General features: G+C 40.7%; 1 protein-coding gene across 4 annotated transcripts in view; it reads left to right on the forward strand.

Moving 5' to 3' along the window:
* Positions 1-22,556, forward strand: part of LOC127797200 (26S rRNA (cytosine-C(5))-methyltransferase NOP2B-like) — a 37,638-nt gene extending 15,082 nt beyond the window's left edge. Inside the window, exon 5 of one of the 4 annotated variants that reach the window (XM_052329840.1) lies at positions 19,939-20,441. In XM_052329840.1, the coding sequence (XP_052185800.1) occupies positions 19,939-20,169 (231 nt within the window). In that variant the 3' untranslated portion in view covers positions 20,170-20,441. Of the gene's footprint in view, positions 1-19,938; positions 20,442-20,508; positions 20,733-20,947; positions 21,090-22,413 lie in introns of those variants that run through there. The other 3 variants (XM_052329841.1, XM_052329845.1, XM_052329844.1) reach the window with 3 other exon arrangements.
* Positions 22,557-22,588: the final 32 nt, after the last annotated feature.

A 22,588-nucleotide genomic window follows, 5' to 3' on the forward strand; every position in this document is an offset into this window, starting at 1 on the left:
AGATAAATGTAATCGTTCTTGCCTATGCTCCGTCTTTTTCATTACGAATGACTTTCATGATTCTGGTCAGAATTTATGAACTTTCATTACACTTTATTCTTATTGGTATTCGATTGAATGCCCCCGTAACGAGGGGTCGAGAAGCCATGGTTTGCGAGCTGATGCCTAAATAACCTAGCCACGGCGCTACGGTCAACGGCTTAACCGAGCATTTACCTCGGTCCCTCCATCAGGTCGTGGTTTGCGAGCTGAGAACCAGTCATCTTGACTTTATGTCATGGTTCGGAACCTACTGAGCAACCACTTCCACAAGTAACCCCGAGCTTGGGTTCGCTAGCCGAGGTCCTTTTATCTTGGCTTAAAGCCATGGTCTGCGACCTACCTGGGTGTTCCCTCTCAGTTCAAATAAAACTTGTAGAAGCCACTGGGTGTTAGCTGAGGACGTAACGCGCCTACCTGGACACATATCCCGGCCGTACAAGTCAAACGAAATAACAAGCCATGGTGTGTTAGCTGGGGTCACTCTATGACCCGCCTGAACATATAACTTGGTGCTACAGGCTGCGCTTTCACTAGCTGGGGTCCTCCTATCTTGGCTTAAAGCCATGGTCTGCGACCTACCTGAGTGTTCGCTCCCAATTTATTGAAAACTTATTAAAGCCTCAACATGCCGGCCGAGGCCATGGCATAAGCTCATACCCTAGCAAACTTTGCGTATTGGACCCTATCAGCTGAGGTCCGTCTTAACTTGGCTAAAAATAAAGCGTTCGCGACCTATCAGGCACACGCCCTATAACGAGCTTCTCAGCCACCGCATGTTAGACAAGATCACAAGGCCGTCCGACTTTACATATATCTCGGGAAGGCTCTCGTTATTTCGTCAAAACATGCCGAACGGGGTTTCCTGGAAATTGCCTAGGTATGAGTGTTCGCGCTGATTATTACAACTATCATCAACGAACTGGTTAAAGAGTGTTAGTTTACGAGCTGATAAAACTCCGGATCTACCTGGACCTATTTTCGAACAGTTTATTATCAAGTTACATACTCAAAAGTTCCTTATCAGTGGACCTTTCAAAAATACGGGGGCTTTGTTGAAGAAATTTCAAGTTATACCGTGAAGAAGTTACTTTCAAGTCATGATTCAAGAATCGTCATCAGAGATAACTTGAATTCGCGAGGAAATCTGAGGCAACGTGCACAAAATGCCAATTTTTTATTATGAGATGAAGGTCACATTACAAAAAAATAAAATAAAAAAAAAAAAAAAAAATACATGTGGGAATCCTAGCTAAGAGGGGCGTTTGGTTCTGCAGAATCAACCTCGACAGGGCGAGCTTCAGTAGGTATGGTCGGCTGGAGATCGACCTCGACAATCCCGGCTGGGAAAACCTCGGCAACCTCCACAGGAGGCTCCTTGGCAGTCTCACCAGGTTGAGCCGCGGCGACCCCGGATAGCTCGGCCCCGACCTGAGGAGCTTGTGCTGCGACCAAAAACGAGTCAAGGGTATTGGCATCATCAGCATCTTCCGCGGCCTCGGCAGCATACCGAGCCACCTCCTCGACAGCCTGCGCACCGAAAAAGGAGAAATCCATCTCAGGATGGTTCACCCAAAGGGTGTACAGAAATGCCGAGCAGGTGTCGGATCTGGTCTCCCTACGAGCCGCGTCCATCCGCTCTCCGACCTCCGCCCTTATATCGTCAATGGTCCTCTTGGCAAGCTCCTCGCATCGGACGGCACGATCATCCGCCCGTGTCCGCTCCTCCTTCGCCTCCCTAAGCTCGGCCTCGGTTGATCTGAGTCGCTCCTCAGCCCTCCGCAACTCCGCCTTCGCTCCATTTAGCTCGCCGGTGAGCCCGGAGTTGGCTTGCTCCCACATGTTCTTCGATCTGCGAAGCTCCTCGTCGAGATCTTTATTCTTCTGGATCTCCATCCTCAGACGCGTCAAGCAACCCTCCACCTCCTTTTGAGTGGCAAGAAGCTCGACCTGGAGATCTTTCTTCTCGTCCGAGAGCTTCGTTATTTCGGCCTTTTGGGCGTTCTTCTCGTCCTCAAGCTTCGCGATTTCGGCCTGACGGGACATGCTCACCGACTGAAGCTGCTCCTCAAAATCTTTGTACTGAGCTCGGAGCTTCACGGCATCAAGAGAAGTCTGCAAAAGAAGAAATGTTAGCTCATTAAAAAACCAAAGGGGTAGGTTAAGAAACCAAGGTACGAAGAATTCCTACTTACCACCAGGCTGTGACGGGCGACAAAATCACAAAGGGGGATTCCCTTTAACTTCGGGTCGTCAAGGGGCTTGGAGTTCGGACCCAGGAAATCGGGCACGGAATCCAGGAGGGGACCAACAAAGACCCCTCCTGGCAGGGCCTCCACGGCCAGCTCCTTCTCACGGACCCTGACCCGTTTGGCCCTGATATCCTCCCCCTGTTGCAGCTGGTCCGATCTCCGTTTCGAGCTGGCAGCAGGAGCGTCTCGAACCTCCACCGCAACCTCCTTCCCACGGGCTCCACTCGAACCATGGTCTCGGGAGGCAGGTGGCCGATGCCCCAACTGCAGATGAGCTTGCTTTGATTGTTGGGGCTGACGGGGCAGTGTTCTTTGCCGCTGCTCCTGCTGCCCCCCCCGCGACTGCTGGGTTTGCTGCTGCTGGGGGCGTGACTGCGGCTGCGGCTGCTCCGACCTGCCATCCCGCGAGCTATAGCTCGGGGTTATGGAAGACGTAGTGCTCGACCTCGCCCTATGACGCTTCGGTTGGAGGAGCTCGAGATCAACCATATTATCGTCTTGGTCGGCTTCCCCTCTTGAACTGTTCGTCTCAGCGAGCTGTAAGCCGGAAGAGAGAACCTCCGCACCCAAGTCCCTGAAATGATCTCCCTCGACAGTCTCGGTGCCAAGAGGAGGGGCGAGCTCGTATTCGCGAAGTAGCTCGTCCGAAAGCTCAAGAATCTCCGAGCTCGACTCCGCAGCCACAAGTTTGCCAAGGATATCAGTCTCCTCGGCCGATAAAATCGGTTTCTTCCCCCCAAAATCTGCATCAAAACATGAGCAAGTTAAAACAAGCACTCTCGGAACAAAGGAAAGATTCGTGAGAGCTCATCTTCTCTTACCAGGGGTCAGTGCGAAGCTACAATTCCTAAGTAGAGAAAGGGAAGGGCAAGACACGAAGAACCAACTGGACTTGTAATCGCCCACGTTGGACTTCCCCTTTGCTTTACCCTGAGGAAGGGCGGCCTTGTACGGAGAAGGACGGGCCGCCAGGTAATACAGCCCGTCCTTGGCATTTTTGAAAGAAAATAAAAATCTTATCAGTTTTGGGGAAGGGAGATGAAGTTTGTTTATAAGGAATAAAACGGCCAAAGAAGTAAGTTGGGCATACGAATTCGGTGTTAGTTGGAAGGGGGCGAGCTTGACGTCGTTCAAGAGGGCGATAAGGTACGGGGCTATTGGGAACCTAAAGCCAGACTCGAGGTGTTGGGGGCTAATAGCTACGAAATTGGCTGGCGGGTAGGCTGCATGGGAGCTCGATGCAGGGATGTATACTCGGCAGGTCCTGGGGAGACGAAACTCCTGAGCACAAGTCATCACCTCGTGAAGCTTGGCCTTGGACGAGAATCTCTTGAAGACCGCAAGATCAGCAGCGATCTGATCTTGAACCTTCAGCTCGGTTTCCCGAGAGGTCGGGACGGCGACCTCCCTGCACCCCGAGCTCGCACCCCCAAGACTTTGGCCCTCCATAATGAGACAATCTTCGGAGCTCGAAGTGTCGTTTTCTCCTACGATATAATTGCAGCGCTTTTGACCTGAATTTCCACGGTGTTGGTCGGACATCTACAAAGGAAAAGAGAGAACAGTCAGGTCGCAAGTCGCGAACCAGACCTCAAGAAACTAGAAGAAAAACCCTAAAACGTCCCCTAGGTCTTCCAGGCCGAGCGCTTCGCAAAAAGGGGTACCGCCTAGGGCGGAGGGGCTGCAGCCGCAAGCCCGGTGTTCCATGAAAAGCTAATCCTAAGGTCATTGGACCCAAAGGCCCAGCAAACGACAAACCGAATCGTGCCGTTTCTCCAAAAATGAGAACGACATCGATCGACGAAGCCAGAGAAACCACCGACGGCTAACCAACGGTGGACGGCCTCACTAAAAGAAGAAGAAAAGACACGACAAACTTACCTAAAAGCTGCGCTTGACGACTGAATGGGGACTCGTACCAAGCACCGGACGAGAACGGCAGACGTCTGAAAGCACGGCGATAACGGAGGCCTCGAGAGAGAAAAAACAAGAAAGCAGGGAGGCAAAAGTTTGAGGGAGTTTCAAAATAGCGTGAAAGAAGAAGCGGGTGGACACTCCCCACTATTTATACTGACGGCCTGATCCATCCCAACCGTCGGATCGAATGACGACTTATCACATGCTCGGCATCCAGCGGCTGCACAACAGCTTGTGGGTCCCACGAGTTTAATCATGCGCAGAAATGGGGAGGGGGCGCGCATTAAATGCGCTGCCGACAAAGCGTGCTGCGTGGAACGACGAGACTTAAGGTGATTGGACAGAAGTTGGAGGGATGGAAGAACAGCTGGCACGCGTCAGTTCCCAGCACGAAGATCGTACCGCGAACTGGGGGGCTTATGTTATATGTATTTCCCGCATCTCCCCGCATGGGCCAGACTCGGTCCGATAGACCGGCCCAATCACCCAAGGCCAAGAAGGCCCGGACGACCTCGTCAAGGAAGGTCCAGCCTCCATCAAAGACCCGGAACTCGTAAAGCGAGCGTATGGCGAGCTCCCGGTAATCCCCCAACGAGCTCGGAGCAAATCGACTAACGAGCTCCTGAAATATCCTCTAGATCGCTGGGCCATCCAGGTCGCTCGCCTAAAATCTCCAGCTCGCATGAGCGGCAAAGCTGCTGAGAAGTCAGAGGTAGGGTCCGATCACTTTATCTGTAACAGCCCATGCCCCTCGTAATGAGGATCCCACTCCCGGTCTTGCGAAGGCGGTAAGAACTATTTGTCCCCCATTATACAAACACTGTATTTTTATATATTATCTAGATTGTAAAAGTCCCTCAAGAAAAATGGAAATAAAGGGGGCCATGAGGAGCAAAGAGGAGAGACAGAAAAAAGAATAATCAGATACCGCCACTCTGGGAGAATAATCAGAGGGCGGCCGTGGACTAGGCATCGTTTTGGCCGAACCACGTAAAAGATTCTGGTGTACACGCTTGGAACTTTGGGGGAGGGGGGGGTTTTCTTCCTTCCTTCTCGGTATTTTTTTGGATTGACTCACCGCGGCCCAAAACGAATCACGGTCGGCCGAAATCAAACGTCGACATTATTATTTACTTTAGAACTTCATTTCATTCATCTTTCAATTTAAACTTGCATATAACCATAAAATATATATTAATATCTAATTTAAGCCATTTTTAAGATCAAAAGAAAGGTATAATTATAACAAAATTTTTACAAAATTAACCACTAATCAATCGTCAACCTCCAGTACCCCATAAAACCCGTATACATACGGGTATGCCAGGAGACGCACCAAGACGACAGCTCTCTCCTACACTGCCTCATCCAGTGCGAGGACAAGTTCCAGACGAAGGACCAGAAGTTGTTCAACCTGGTCTCTCCTACTAGCTCTGCCCACTTTCACCCCAACATACAGCCAACCAAGTCATGCTCTGTGGTCCAGTCCTACATTGCTAAGGGGGACAACTACACCAACTAGTGGATCATTCCGGCCGGATGGCTGGAACAAGGCCTATGCGGACAAGATGTCGGACGTCTACACAGTTGCGCTTGCCACTGGGGATAAGATGAAGGCACTGGAAATTGTCCAAAAAGGTGACGCGAAAGGTTATTGTCTTAATAGGGATAGGCTTCTTCATAATTTCGAAAAATATTTCCAAAAGCCTCCCGAGGCTTATCAGCCTGAATTTCAAATTTTTTCATACGTTCCTGTGGACATGCTTGAATGGGTTGTAGACAATGTCAAACCTGAGCGGAGTAAGCCCATGAGCATTATTCTAGAAGGCCCTTCAAGGACTGACAAGACTTGCTGGGCAAGGAGCCTATGCTCGCACGATTATTACATGGGACACCTGAATATGGACCGACACAATGATAACGCCTGGTACAACGTCATCGATGACGTGGATCCCAGTACTTGAAGTATTGGAAGGAATTTATCGGGGCAAACAAAGATTGGCAGTCCAACTGCAAGTATGTAAAGCCAAAGCAGATAAAGGGTGGGATCCCCTACATCATCTTCTGCAATGACGGGCCCAAAAGCAGCTATACAGAGGTCCTCAAGAAGGATGGGAACTCATCCTTGAAGAGGTGGACCCTGAGGAATGTCGAGTTCTACTTCATCTCCGACCCCCTCTTCTCATACGGAGATCGAGAAGACACCATCGAGCGTGAATGTTCAGCACGCCATAGCCAAGAGGACCAAGAGGCACAAGAAGTTTCGGCTGTAGTACTGGTTCACCCTCTACCACGTCAATGGGTGCCTACGACCCCACGCTCTTCATAGAGCTCATGCGGTTAGGGGTTTACTCCGACACCCTGAAGAACCCGTTATACTTCAAGACGACGAAGGGCTTTGATGACTATGTGTACTTCACTCTGATCAAGTTCAACTACAACCTCCGGAAGGCGCTGAAAGCCACAGCTGCGGTCATCTACCTGAAGACCAGGATCTTTGGCATGATTCAAAGCGATCTCCCGGAGTAGGTTATGGGTACGCATATACGACAGCGTATCATGGCCTGGATAGACTCAATAGGCTGTATTTCCCCTAATTTAATTTTAATTTGTATTAAGAATGCCATAGACAATTGGTTGTTATATATCAGCCACGACGTATGCTATGACCGTATCGGGTTTTACCCATAAAACCCGTATACATACGGGTATGCCAGGAGGCACACCAAGACGACAACCTTCATCTGCACTGCCTCACCAGTTCGAGGGCAAGTTCCAAACGAGGAACTAGAAGTTCTTTGACCTGGTCTCTCCTATCAAGTCCGCCCACTTTCACCCCAACGTACAGCCGACCAAGTCATGTTCTGTGGTCCAGTCTTACATTGCCGAGGGGGTCAACTACACCGACTGGGGTTCTTTTCGGCCGTCCGTTCAACATTTTAACGTGGCCTCAAGAGGCTGTCCTGCAGTGTAGCAGGCCCCGATGCAGTCAAGGAAGAGGGAGAGACTACCACTTGCGCCAGGGACCGAGCCGTCCTCGACCACACCCCTACCCCCTTAGTCCCAATTTGAGAATGTAAAATGTACTAGTGCACTCATGAATTATAAATAAAATTTTATTTATAAATTTCAATCGTACTCTAGATAGAACCCGATACGATCATAGCATTCGTCGTGGCTAATACATAACGGCCATTCGTCCGTGGCATTCTTAATACAAATTAAAATTAAATCAGGGGAAATACAGTCTGTTGAGTCTATCCGAGCCATGATACGCTGTCGTATACGCGTACCCATAACCTGATTTGGGAGATCACTGCGAATCCTGCCAGAGATCTTAGTCTTCAGGTGGATCACCACAATCGTGGCTTTCAACGCCTTCCGAAGGTTGTAGTTGAACTTATCAGGATGAAGTACACGTGGTCGTATGAGCTTTAGGAAGAGCATGGGGTCATAGGCACCCATTGATGTGGTAGAGGGTGTAGCCGGAACTTCTTTCGCCTCTTGGTCTTCTTGGCTATGGCCTGTTGATCCTTCACGCTTGGGGGGTGTCTTCATGGTCTCCGTTGGAGAAAAGGGGGTCGGCGATGAAGTATGTAACGCCCTACTTTCCCGGGCGCGTTGTAACTTGAGACAATTCCAGGACAATAAATTTTTTCTTTTTAAACTTAATTTTAAACCACATCATACCTCGAATCCGTCCCAAAATTCCCATTCATTTATCTCGAAAGATAGTTACTATCAAATGCGGAAACAAAGATCGAAACCTGATATCTTAACATTAATCATAAATAAATTCAACATTCCTTAAACGTTCAGAATCTAAAGTAGCAGAACTCAAATATAGGGGCTACGTAACATACATTTCATTCTTCCTGCACTCTACTAAGTGCCATTTCATGCTTCATTTATTCTTGTATCTGCTACAATTTCCTCCTGGAACGTTTGAATATTCTAGGGACAAAACCTAAGTTAGGTGATAAATCATCTAAGTAAGGATACAGAAAACATATTTCGTGCATGAATGCAATGTCTTTCATCGTAGGTGTCAATTGCACCCCTCATGCTACCTACCATTTTTGCGGCCCCCTCTTTTGAAGCCGAGGTGTATGGGTGCACCCTTGGTAAGGTAGCGGTGCCAGTTCGTACTCCCTACGGCCTCAAATGCGAGTGATCAATGATATCAACTTGTATTTATGCATTTTATAGTCATGTCATGTATGCAGTCTAAGTGATAGATACATATCAGGGTATGTCAATATGATGAAAATATTTTTAAGGAACATAAACCAAGCATTTTCCATAAACTGACTTTAATTGGGGAGTATCACTTACTTTCTAGAGCTTATCAGGCTACCTCGACATCCATTCCTTGCCTCGTGCATCGCCTCGATTTGCGTGTCAACCTCAAAATTTGACAAGTCACTTCAAATTATTCCTCAAAGCATCCTAATTATCATAATTATTTAAATAAATATTAAATTCAATTTTTTCATAATTTCTGGCATTTTCTATAATTTTTTCTTTATTTCTTCCTAATTTTCCTCAATAAATCCAAACTAAATATTTCTAAAAAAAATTTCTCAAATATTTCACTACGATAATTCATAAAATAATATTCTTAAATTTCTGAAATTTTTAGGAAATTTTACTTACCTTGACTTTGCCTCTCCAGTTTCCTCGGTATGCGTGCTATATCCTCGAAACGCGTGTCCAGGCCATTTTCTGGCCAAAATCTCCGGGATATTATCGAAATATAATTCCCTATTTTCTAGAATTTTTCTGGGATTTATTTCGATATTTTTTTCATTTATTTTTTCTTTTCTTTTCTTTTCCTTTCTTTTCTTTTTTCTTCTTCTTCTTCTTCTTCCATGCCTCCTGCGCGCAGCACACCCAGCTTCATCTTCCTTTCTTTTTTTTTTTTTCTTTTTCCTTTCTTCTTTTCTTCTTCTCCTTCCTCCTTCTTCCCTTCTTCTTCCTTTCTTCCTCTCCTCTGTTCCTTCTTCCAGCAGCCAAACCAGCACTTACGCATGGCCATCTGGCCCTTCCGTCAGCCACCGCGGCCTACCAACGCTGCCACGCGTCGCCTCCGGCCTCCCTCCTCGCTGCTTCATTAGCGCCACCGCCGTGACCAGCTGCTTCATGCTGCGGCTCTCGCTCCTCCGCTTCTGTTCGTCGGCCATGGCTGCCGAACAGCAGCTTGCTGTTGCTGCCATGGCCGTTTTTAGCTGTCTCCCTCTCTCTCACTTTGATCTCTCTCTCTCTCTCTCTCGATCTCCCACTTACTTGCTGCCTCTCTTTGGCTAAACTCACTACCTATTTATAGGCAATCGGTCACTCCCCCACCTCACTGCCGCCATCACCTATTGCGTGCAACCTTCTCCAGATATGGCAGGGCGTCGCTTCAATCTTGTAGGGTGTGGCTGGAGGGTTACATGGTATGGGGTAAGTTGTAAGGCATGGCTTTAGGGAATGGCTGGGATGCTTGCTCACGTTTGCAGAGCATGGACATAGCAGGGAATGGTTTAGATTTGCAGAGACAACACCCACACACGCGCACAGAGCTTCGTACATCATATATATCTATATTTATATATACACACACTTCAATTAACAATTAAAACTCCACCTTACTTGTATGTTGTATGCTTGTGTGAAAGATTACTTAATTGTTATCCATGATTTGGCAGAGGGAAATGGCCATACATACGCCTATATTTATATATATATACACATTATATATCATATTAATATATAAAAATTACACAATTAAATTTTAATTTTCTCATAATATCACTTGGGCAACTTCGTAATTTCAATTACACCCTCGAACACTGAATTAAATTGCATTTTAATATAGAAAACGTAAAATTAATAATTCCAAATTTACTCGATAAAGATAATTCTGCCCCAATGTTCTCACCGGGCTGTCGTTTCATCCCGAAACTACTGAAGGGTTGATCCTTATGCAAAATCGGAGCTCCCTAGGGTTCCATTGATTTTTCGGGAGTCTCTTACAACGATTCGATTTTATAGCTTAAATGACAGCTGTATTTTAGCTGTATCGAAAACTGTTCCCGATTCGATTTCTTTTGATACCATAAATCCTATCTCGGAATGCTCATCAAAATCATATAATTTTCCTTAGACAATTTCACTCCGAGGCATTCCCTGCAGCCGATTCGGTACTAATAATCGCTATTAAGCCAATTTTTCGATATTCTAAACTCATTAAAATTACGTGGCAACCTTATACAAACATAGGGTATTACAAAGTAGAACTCGGCATTCCCCAGGGTCCATCTCTTCAGGGATGAGTTCTCATCATTCTTGAGGAACTCTTCATACCTGCCCCTGGGCCCGTCGTTGTAGAGGATGATGTAGGAGATTCCACCTTTTATTTACTTTGGCTTTGCATACTTGTAGTTGGACTGCCAGTCTTTATTTGCCGCGATAAATTCTTTTCAGTGCTTCAGGTACTGGGGGTCCACGTCATCGATGCTGTTGTACCAAGCGTCATCATTGTGTCGGCCAATGTTTAGGTGTCCCATGTAATAATTGTGCGGGCCTAGGCTCCTTGCTCAATAAGTCTTGCCAGTCCTTGAATGGCCTTCTAGAATAATGCTCTTGGACCTGTTCTGCTCGGGCTTGACATTGTATGCGACCCATTCAAGCATGTCCACGAGAACGTGTAAGAAAATTCAAAATTCGGGCTGATAAGTCTCGGGAGGCTTTTGAAAATGTTTTTCGAAATTATGAAGAAGTCTATCCCTATTAAGACAATAACCTTTCGCGTCACCTTTTTGGATAAACTCTAGTGCCTTTATCTTATCTCCGGTGGCAAGTGCAGCTGTGTAGATGTCCAACATCTTGTCCGCATAGGTCTTGTTTCGGCCATTTGGCCGGAATGATCCCCAGTCGGTGTAGTTGCCCCCCTTGGCAATGTAGGACTGGACTGCAGAGTACGACTTGGCCGACTATACGTTAGGGTGAAAGTGAGCGGACCTGGTAGGAGAAACCAGGTTGAAGAACTCCTGGTTCCTCGTCTAGAACTTGCCCTCACATTGGATAAGGCAGTGCAGATGAGGGTTGTCTTGGTGCGCCACCTGGCACACCTGTATGTATATGGATTTTATATGATCTGTTGGAGGCAATCCTCATTCGAGAGTGAGCATTGGGGATAGATGAGGAAAATATTTTTTGCATTAATCCGGAATTAGTTCAGTGGGCATTGCATTTCCGTAAATAAGGGAGTGACACCGGTTGGGAGCCCCGTGGCAAGAGTCACTGGAATTGAGGTAACTGGTGTTGCTTATATACCCCCCCAGTAGAGGCCCTTTAATATTACAAGGGTCTCTACATTCTATTTTGTACGCCACGTGGTGAGCCGTGGTTGGTCCACTTGTCAGCCATTAGTTGGCCGACATAAAGCCGCGTTTGGAGTACATCCCACTTGGACTTTGCGCACCGGCTACAGTGGCAGGCACGTGGCTCGGGGGGGAAAGGTGATTGGTTGGGAAGCGCATGTGGGCCCCACGCGTACTGGAGAAATATGGTGGGTTGGTACAGAGGGGGCCCCACCCGTGAGTTAAAAATTTGCAGAGTGGGTGGCGCAACAATTAATGCAACTCCAAATTTTTAATTCAAATTTTAATAGCCTTAGGGTGACACTTTTAGGGAGAAGTACATGTAATCAGCCACAGTAACTCAATCTTGATCACCTCTGTCAAACCCGAATCTATTTGCAAGGTTTTGTATGACTCGATGTGTAATGCACTAATACCACGCCAAGTAATCTTCACTATACTCCCATTGCACTCGGGCAGGTTCACCTCGTTGGTGTGCTGGCAATAAGTGAAAATCTTAGCGAGTCTAACTATTATTGATAAAATCATAAATTACCTTATATGTTGCCGTAGTTGTATCCCGTTTGGCTTCAATAGGGGATAATGGACGTGGAGGTATATTTTACACATGCCCAAATTGTTGCAGAACTCTCTGTGGATGATATGGCTCAATCATGCCTCCATACTTAAGACATCTGGAGAAGAACGCAATCTCATGCAGTTGGTGTTGTGCACGATGCCTTATATGGTGTCCATATGACCTGTACATGTTTCAGAATTTCAATAACAAGCTATATTAAGTTGTAAAATATGATGTGCGAACAAATTACTTGATCTTCAGTTAAGTCATCAAGTTGCTCTCGCAAATATTGCAAAGAATCATACTCACGAACAGGAAGCCAACGGTGAACCCTAGGCAACTCGTCAGTATATGTTAAGTTATGTTTACTTCTAATCAATGAAAAATGTTCGTATATCCAAACTTATGTACATTTAATGTGAATAATTGTTAAGATATGGTAAAATATGTCAAATATATGCATAGAATAATGAAATTTAAATGATTACCTCAAGTAATGTCAAATATCTACATATTCCCTTAACATCTCTTCTACTCACGATACCCAACTACTTATATAAATATGCCAAACAAGCAGTCTCCCATACATACGTACCAGATACACTTAAGTATTCCAAGAAGGAAATCGAAATCATGGTACCACTCTTATCCAGAAATAATATAGAACCTAATAAAAATAAAAAAATATGCCCTAATGGCATTGTAGATCTCTTTATCCGAAACTGAATCTGGTACGTTCATAAACGTTATTCTTTGTCAATCTAATTTAACATACGATTCCCTAGTCTTCGTTATTTGGCTTGTTGCTTTTACTACTGAGACTCCAAGTAAACGACATATTAAGTTGTGAGCTTCATTTCTTGTCAAATGAGAGACCAATATAGGGCTGCTAGCAATTGGTATCTTCAAAATAGTAGTAACGTCATCTAGCGTGAGTGTCATCTCACCAAATGATAGATGAAATATATTGGTCTCTTGCTATCATCTCTCTAAAAAGGTTGACACGACTGTAGAATTTGCAAACCGATACATGCATTCTATCAAATGTGCCAACTGAAATCTTATGACAACATCATTAATATGTTGTTGATTTACCAATGGCCAATTAGGAATTCTTTATCCATGGCTATTGCACTTTAATACACATTTTTTCTTACTACAAAAAATGATAAAATAATTAATAAAATTATAATAACTAGTTTAAATATAAAATTATTTTCATAATATATTTTTTTAATGAAACTTACCTCTCCAGCCCATATGCTAATAGTAACATGATTTTTAAAATGGATAAATTTTCAAAACCTCCCAAAAATGGTTCAGTAATATCGTCTCCTAGTGATCGCTCTGGAGTAGTAGTAAATGGCTGCTCCGGGGCATTAGGATGTGATGAGTCCAAAGTACTTGGCTACTCATAAATGTGCATCATTGACTCTGGGATGGATGTATCAGCTACAGAATGACGCTCTACCTTTTTCCTTCTTGTGGAAGCTGTCGGGCGCTGACGAGATGAAGATGGGTGAGCTCCCTCTACTCCTCCCCCTCAAGTACGTGCCATTCCTCTTATAAATAAATGTACCATATTAGTAATTTTTAAAATAATAATAATTTATTACAAAATTAATTTAATTGATATAAGAATGTTATATTAAATGTCTAAATGTATGAGAAAGAAAAGATGACAAATAAAATTGTTTATAATAAGATTAACAACAATTGGATTTATTAAAAATGTGAAGTGTAAAAATATAATTAATATGAAAAATAACAAATATATGTGTGAGAATAATATGAAATCAATGATAATTCTTTTTAAGAAAAAGTACAAAAATTTAAAAGGCCCAGAATTAAAAAAAATTAAAAATAAATACCTCATGTGTGAGAAACCCGGAATCGTTGGTTCGAACCCCCGAACCTCGCGGTGCGGGGGTTTGAGAAATCTCCGAATCGGCCAACCCTTCCCCCCACCCTGGTGACGATGGCAGCATCACGATCGATGGCAATGTTGCCATTATCGCACCAATTTGGTGCGATGATTGCAGAAATAACATGCGAGAGATTTAACGAGTACTTGATATTGCAGTTTGAATTTCTTCTTCTTCGCAGAACACTGACCCACGATTGTTAGGGTTTGCTTGAGGAACGTGAAAAATGGTGTGGCTGTGCAAAATGGCGTGGCTGTAAGGACATGTTTGGAAATTAAGGGCTGTAAAGAGTAATTATGGTAGCTATAAAGAGTAAAAGTAAAATTTTACTTCGAGTAGGTTGTGAAGAATAATTTAGTGGGCTACAGATATAATTTTGGGCTGCTTTTTTTTTATTTTTTAAATTCACTTGCATCCGGATATAATTATACCACTTTTGAGTGATATATTTTATCCACTCTCACTGATTATTAAGTTGAATGCATGAATATATTGCATTAGGGGAGAGAAAACTTGTCCTTGTAGAAAATTCAATGTTAAACAAGTTTGAACAATTCATTTATTAAACAAACCCTCCCCCTCTCTCTCTCTCTCTCTCTCTCTCTCTCTCTCTCTCTCTCTCTCTCTCTCTCTCTCTCTCTCTCTCTCTCTCACACACACACACACACCATGAGTTAATGGAGAAAGTGAGGGACAGATGGGGAGTACTGATCAAAGCAACTATCTTGTCGTATGCTAGAGGGTTCTTATTTTTGAAATCATTATTGTACCCATCACAGTTCTTCCTGTTTTTTCTTTGTTAAGTCTTTATGCCTCGTGGGCTTTTGATATCCCCTCCTCATTGTTTATTAGATTGCTTTCTATTACATTTCGTACCATTCATTTGATTTATTTGTGGGTTTTATGTCGAGATTTAGGTTTGGTATTACATTGTTTCACCTAAAAGTTGAGAGAAACTCTCTTTTGCAATTCGTGTCCAAACATGGGACAGGAAAATTGGCTTGTTCTTTTTGTTGTTTTCAATCGTTTTGAATTTTTCAATTTTTTAAAACACTGGAAATACGTTCTTTTTATTATTTTTAAAAATATATTTTTAAAAATAAAAAATATATAAAAAAAACTCAAAACTCGAAAAACGCACGCAGCCTTCCTTCCCCCCCCCCCCAACTCCCCTCCAATCTCGCATGTCTCTTCTCTCTCTTTCTCTCTCTCTCTCAAGCCTTGACCAAACATCGTAATTGCCTCATGCCATCTTCTTCGTCATTGCCCCCCTCCCTTCCAAACCTGTTCTCTTCCTTGTTGGCCATTGCAACGCCTGCCACCGCTATCACTATTGCCTACGTCGTTCTCTCTTCTAGATTCGTTGCGCCTCACCGTTCGCTTACGCTATTCTCTCTTCCAGATGCGTCATCCACACCCATATCCACCACCGTTGGTCGTTTATTCCTCCTACATTTCTGCCATTTTTTCCTTTTTTTTTTTTCTGTCATTTCCTCTGTCCGCAACCGCCATCTCTCTACGCCCAAATGGATTTTTGCTTTAATTTTCTTTTCAATTATATTTTTAATTTTTTTAATATTTATGTTATGTTTAATTTAAATTTTAAAATTAATGTCAGATTTTAATTTGTAGGTAAAAATAAATTTATCATGAAATTAATAATTGAGTTAAATTAAAAATAATTTTAGAAAGTATTTTGTAATTTTAATGTATTATATATAGTTAGATTATCAGTTATTTCTTATATTATATTTTAATTTTTTTAAATTAAATTTATCATTTATTAATAAATATTTACAACTTTGAATTAAATTTATTAAATAAAATATTATAAAATAAATTTCGTCAAAATTCCAAAATAAACGCATTTTCTAGTTTTCTATTTTTTGTTTTAAGAAACAGTTTTTTCAAAATGACAAAAAAAACGCATCTTTCAAAAAATTTAAAACAAACATTCAAAACACAAAATTCAAAATTAAAATATAAAGAGAACACCACCTTAGTGCTTGTTCAGTTATTTTTTAATTTTTAACTCCAACTTTATAACTAAACATATTCTAATCTTTTATGTTTAAAAAAACAATAATATTCATTTCTATAAAACTTAGAGAACATATTTTTTGATGTTTTTCCATTCATATTATGAAATTGAAAAATTAGAAAGTCAAGTTTACCATTTTCTAATGGGAGATTCATCCATTCAACAGAATATGAGAGTTGAAAAATTAGGAAATATAACTAAACAAGCCCTTGTTTTGGTGAATGTGATTTCTGATTTTTTGCTTTTGGTTTTGATGATACAAAAATATGATTAAAAATTTGAATATCTTTCAAACAAAAATTAATTTTAAATTCGTCAAATTAAATGAATTTACACTTTTTTCCCCAAATCACTCAAGATGTTGGTCAAAGTATTTTTCAAAGCATACGTTATTCATGTTTTAGGAGATTGGGAAAATAAAATATTAAAATTCAAATAAATTTTTAAATATTGAGAATTAAAGCTAAAGTTTTCTAAGGTAAAATGGTAGGATTTGTCGACTGATTGATTTAGATCTATCAAGTAATAGGCAATTTCGATTTTTGTCTGTCGACTAATGTCTTTTAATCTATCGACCGACAATATGCTCGTTGGCTTACATCTGTCGACTAGGTAAGCTATTTTTTATTTTACCTATTGGTCGATCTTGATTTGTCGATTGATAGAATGCATGTTGATCCTAAATTTTAAATTCTTGCCTAATCTGTTGACTAATCATCTAGGGTTTGTCGACTAACAAAATGCATGTCAATTCATTTTCATTTGGTATCTATGTTGCATTTGTCGACTAACTTGTTTTTTTGTCGATTGATTTTTTAATTTATGCTCTAATCTGTTGATTGTTTTTTTCACAAAAACTCATGCGCTCCAACTACCTTAAACGGTCGAAATTTTGGAAATATTCACCCACAACTATAAATACTCGGTTGATGGAGCATTTAAAGAGTTAAAAGAATTTATTGCCAAGCTTCGAAGAGAGTCAATCAATTTATTGTGCTTACATATTTCATTTTCTCATTTTTCTTATAAGGATTGTATGTTCATTAATACTTTATTCTTTTTCAAGTCTTGTATTTTTAATTAAGAAAAATTATAACTAAGATGATATACTCTTAGAAATTTTCATTTAATTTTCTTATATGCATATTTACCTAGTTTGTATTGCTAAAAGGTTTGTTTGTTCAAGCAAGAAGTTGTTATCTCTAGTTTGGTGCTAGAGGGTCTATCCGAAATGATAGGAAGATTTGTAGTGAATTGGTTTTCAAAAATCCCTAGTGAGAAACTAAGGGCTTGTTCTTTTTGCTGTTCGAAATGATAGGAAGATTTGTAGTGAATTGGTTTTCAAAAATCCCTAGTGAGAAACTAAGGGCTTGTTCTTTTTGCTGTTTTCAACTCGTTTTGAGTTTTCAGTTTTTCAAAATACTGAAAACGCGTTCTCTTTTCTGTTTTTAAAAATGCGTTTTTGAAAATAAGAAAAAAATTTGTAAAGAAAACTAGAAACAACAAAATGTTGTTTTTTGTGTTTTTAGTGAAAACATACTAAAAATACCAAAACACGAAAAACGCATTCAACCCTCCTTCACCCACTCGCTCGCTGCAGAGACCCAGACCTCTCCTCTCTTCTCTTCTTTTCTGACCGTCGACCGCCATTGCTGATCTGAGCTTCTGGCCTGCCGTCTCCTTTCTCCTTTCTGAGCTTTTGGCCCGCCACTGCCACGCCATTACCACCGCCAATCGCTTCCACCACCACCACCGCTGTCAACTGCTCCCTTTGCGAACCCTCGGATCGTGACTAACATCACCGCCCACTGCTATTGACTGAAACCCAAGCATTGCGCCTGCCACTGCCCACTGCCATTGATCCCCCTTGGTCTTCTTCCTCATCTATTTGTTTCTTCTGGCTTGCTACGGCTCCTTTCTCTGCGATTTGATTTTTTTGTTACTTTGTTTTATTTTATTTTTTGTTTTATTTTATTTAAATATTGAATTAAATATGTAATATATTTTTTTGTATTAATTTTTTTAAAAATATTTTTAAATTTTTGGATTAAACCTTGATAATAATGTTATGTTATTTTGTAATTTATAATTACTTTATTTCATTTCTAAAATTAAATGATCAATTATCTCTTGAATTATAGTTTAATGTCTTTGAATTAAATTTATAATGTATCAATAAATGTTTATAATTTATTTAATAAAATATTATAAAATAAATTTTCTCAAAATTTTAAAGTAAATGTGTTTCCATTTTAAGAAACAGTTTTTCATAATGACAAAAAGAATGCGTTTTTAAAAATTTTAAAACAGATATTCAAAATACAAAACTGAAAATAAATTCAAAACTCAATACTGAAACATAAACAGAACACCACCTAAGATACTGAATTAGGCTTGGTTAAGCCGAACCACTCTATATCGTTTTGCCTCTTGTTTGCTCGTACTTGTTATTTGGTTTATTGCTCTTTGCATTTCTTTAATTATTTCTTTTACTAAATCTTTATTTTTCATTAGAAAAACTCCAACTTGTTAATCAAAATTTTAATTACCCTCCCCCCCCCCCCCCCCCCCCCCCCCCCCAAAGGTGCCATTATATCAATTTTCCCAAAAAAAAATGATTGTCCTATCTTCTGTTCACATATTTTGTAAACTATCTGTTAAAATCGAGACTATGATCCCTCAAGAATCACTCAAAAACCTCACCGAATTCAAACCAACATTGAATACTGAAAGTAGAAAATAAAACAGAATTAAAAGTAGAGAAACCAAACCAGATTGCAGCACACAAGATATACCCTGGTTCATGCCATTTTCATGGCACTACATCCAGCAATCCAAGAAGCAATCAATCCACTAGAAACAAATCAGAAACCAGTACAAAAATACCTCTCTTTCACTCCACCTTGCCTCTCGAATACAATGCTCTAATGAAGACAACAAGAACTAGAATCACAAAGTTCTTACTCTCGCCTCTTACTGTATCTGAACCTAAGGAATGAAAGACATGAATGAATGATGATGAAAACTGGCCTCCGCACCCTTCTATTTATAGACTAAAGGGGGCGAAAATATCTAAGGGAAAATAACTAACTTTATAAAAGTCAAATCTACCCTTAATAAAACAATTAGTTACATTTATGTCCTATTAACTAATTGTTGCCAAAACATCTTCATATCTTCCTGATTTCTTCAATAAATCCAGCATTTAATTACTTTAGGTAAAACAGTAACACTATCCTATTCAAAGGTTCAACAGTACATGAAGATAATTCTAACTTCGTATTGATAGATCTTACTTTTTGTTTTGAATATTGTTGTTTCTATATATAATTTCTTTCCACGTTTAGCATACATTATACATTTAGACATAGCTTTATTCTCTCTAGTATGTCTATTTCCCTAAATGTCTTAAAAATACTGTAAAAAGAAATGTTATTTTCTTATTGCTTTGAAATGGATGGAATGAAAAATTATTAAACGACAAATGACTAATGTGTCCCATAACGGATTATAAAGAAGATGAATATAAAAATATTGAAGTTAGTTTTGTAAAGATTGGATAGAAACTTAATCCATCCAATCCCATTATTAATATTCGTTCCAAACAATGGGAACCTCATTTCATGTAATCCCATCCCATTTCATTCCACACCCATCTCCCAAACACACTCTAAAGTCTTACTGCTGGAATACTTTTCTTTAGATTTTTACAATATATGTATTCTTCAAATGCTTAACATTCAAAATAGAAAGTTGGGCTTCATTGAGATGCCACGGAATGTTTTATTTTCGACATGGTACGTACTTTGATGATCTTTTCCTCCCCAAATTGTGGTAGACGGCCGGGTGGCTTCAGCAATCGGCAGAAGGAGCACAAGAAGGCCATATGCCGATTGCTGCAAAGAGAATGAAGGTGGCAAGAGAAAAAGAAAAAGCAGAATCGTTCCGGCCGGCAAACAGTTTCGCGGGAAGAAAGCTTGGAAATGATAGGAAAAAGTATCACACTTGGACCGTTCTGAACCGATTGGGTTCGGCCAATAACAGCCTAAGACCCTTACCGGTCTCCTAGTCCAATTTTGGCCCTTTTTTACCTATTAGCAATAATCATCACCTCCTCTGTACTTGCAACACTCCTTCGTCCACTCTGAATCTCATTCTCATTAATGGTAGTTCTCCCATTTACATTTAATGAAGGTATCGTTGGCATTATGTCATCGTTAGAGAGCTCCGTCAACACTAGATATCCACTCCCATCATCATATAACGCCCGATGCAAACATGCATGCATTAAGTCCTCTCTTCTTTCTATATAAATCTGCTCTATTAAGAGTCAATGTATGTTTTTTCTAGCCTACCAATACTCTGTTATTTTCATCTCTTACTTACTTGAACGTCGAAATACTTGTAGGTGTCAACCATTTTCTAGAGTCCATTCCTTGCCATTGCAAATCCCATCCAATTATCCCTTTTTGAGCCAGAAGGAACAAACAACACTATTATCTTCTTTTTTTTGTCTTTAATTATCCTTCTCCATGTTACTACTTTGTTGTTATGAAGGATTTTCACGGAACACGTGAGTCCAGTTGTTTTAAATGATTGGTATTGCAATTTAACAAATAAAAGCTTATAAAATATTCTTCTTACTGATACAGAAGAAACAGTTACAGAAAGCATTTGGCCAATGCAGAGTGAATTTGTTTTTGTTTTTTTACCCTTGAATTCCAATACAATCAGGGACTTACTAGTACAATGGTGGTGGGCTATGGCTGGCTGGCTGGCTGGGCTTGGGATGTACGTCGGTTGACATCAGCTTTGCTGGTCTTAGATTTGTTTGTTTTTCCTAACAGATATTGCTGCAGTGCTACATTCCAAAGCATTGGCAGAGATAGCTGTGGTGCATTGTTATGGCCCGCCATGGGAGCAAAGCAGACTATGATGGGAAATAAAGTGGCCTTATGGTCATTGTGCATGAAAGCATAATAAAACTCATGTCCTTTGGTCGTATTCTTTGTTGGTATTCACCTTTTTCCCCATTATTATTATTTCTTTAAATTCAATTGTAACCTTTTAAGGAAAATTGAATTTTACTTCCTAGAAAAGTCACAAGAAAAAAAAAAAGGGGAACCCACCCAGTTTCCAATTCAACTTTAATCCTAGTAGTAGGAAAAAAGAAGCAAAAATAGAAGATAAATAATAATAATAATAATAATAATCTCATAAAACGTAATTTATGCCAAGTAAAGGAAAAAGAAGGTTATTCACTTTTGTCAAAATCCTGCAATTCTGGTGGGCTTAACATTTGACGCCATTGTTAACTCCTATCATTGTCGTGTATTTTTGGCCACTAAAATGTTATTTTTTTGTTCTACCAAGAAGGTGGGAATATGTGAGCAACAGTATGCCAGGCCAGGCCAGGCCACCCAAACAAAAACAAAAAGCATGGGGGCTGGTGGTGGATGATTTTTCCATTTTTTTATTGAATAATGTTAGGAGTCAAGGTCAATGACAGTGTTTTCGTTTAAAGACGTATTAGGCACATAAAATAATGATGCATAATTTCCTTTATCTTTTCTAATAAAAAGATATCATATAGCTGTATTAGGTAAAAAAGAAATAATAGAATATGATCTCTTTAGTCTCCTCTAACGAGGAGATTGTTATACCTAGGGTTACTGAATTAGATTTCTTAGATAAAAATTATGTCACTCTCAATTACACATGCTCACGGACAAAATTGAAAGAACAAATTAAAGAATGAAATTGAAATGATAAACGAAACAAAAAGTAAAGCAAACTACATAAGACAAGTGGCGCAAGAATTATCCTAGTTTAGATTATCGCTTAGAATAATCTTACATCCAGTCTAAGAACTCTTCAAGAGCAGCGTTCTTTGATTCAGGAAGAATGATCAGTATAATCAATTACACCCTACGATTATAAACTTTCTTCTAAGATTATAAAAATTATTTTAAAATCACAATCTTTATTCTCTTAAAGCTTTCTCGTGAAACAATAACATCATCAGTTGATGATGCCTAGCCCCTCCTTTCCTATTTATAAAATATTAAGATGATAATTCATAAGCTATTACACAATCAGTATGAATATTATCGGTTTAATCTCCAACTTAATTTATAATTACAAGTAAGGTAACTGTCTATTTCTATTATCTAAAATTGTATAATATCATTAATGTTCTAGACAAACTTTGATAAAGAGACGTTATATAATTGATAATATCGTCATCTAGCTTTAGTATTATTTTTATCAAGTCTGGATGGATGGTCTATTTTGACCTCGATTTTAAATGCAGAAGCACCAATAATGTTTTTCCACGCCATATGCTATGGTAGTCGGTGCAGTACCTGAACTCGGCCCGTCCTCTACCATCAATGTGCGTGCGGCGGAACAAATCCAACGGCCCAAAAGCACGCTCCCATTTATATCCAAGCGATCTCGCAATTTCACAGCAAAAGCCAGGGAGAGAG

This window comes from Diospyros lotus, chromosome 3, assembly GCF_014633365.1.
Source record: "Diospyros lotus cultivar Yz01 chromosome 3, ASM1463336v1, whole genome shotgun sequence".
Classification (NCBI taxonomy): domain Eukaryota; kingdom Viridiplantae; phylum Streptophyta; class Magnoliopsida; order Ericales; family Ebenaceae; genus Diospyros; species Diospyros lotus.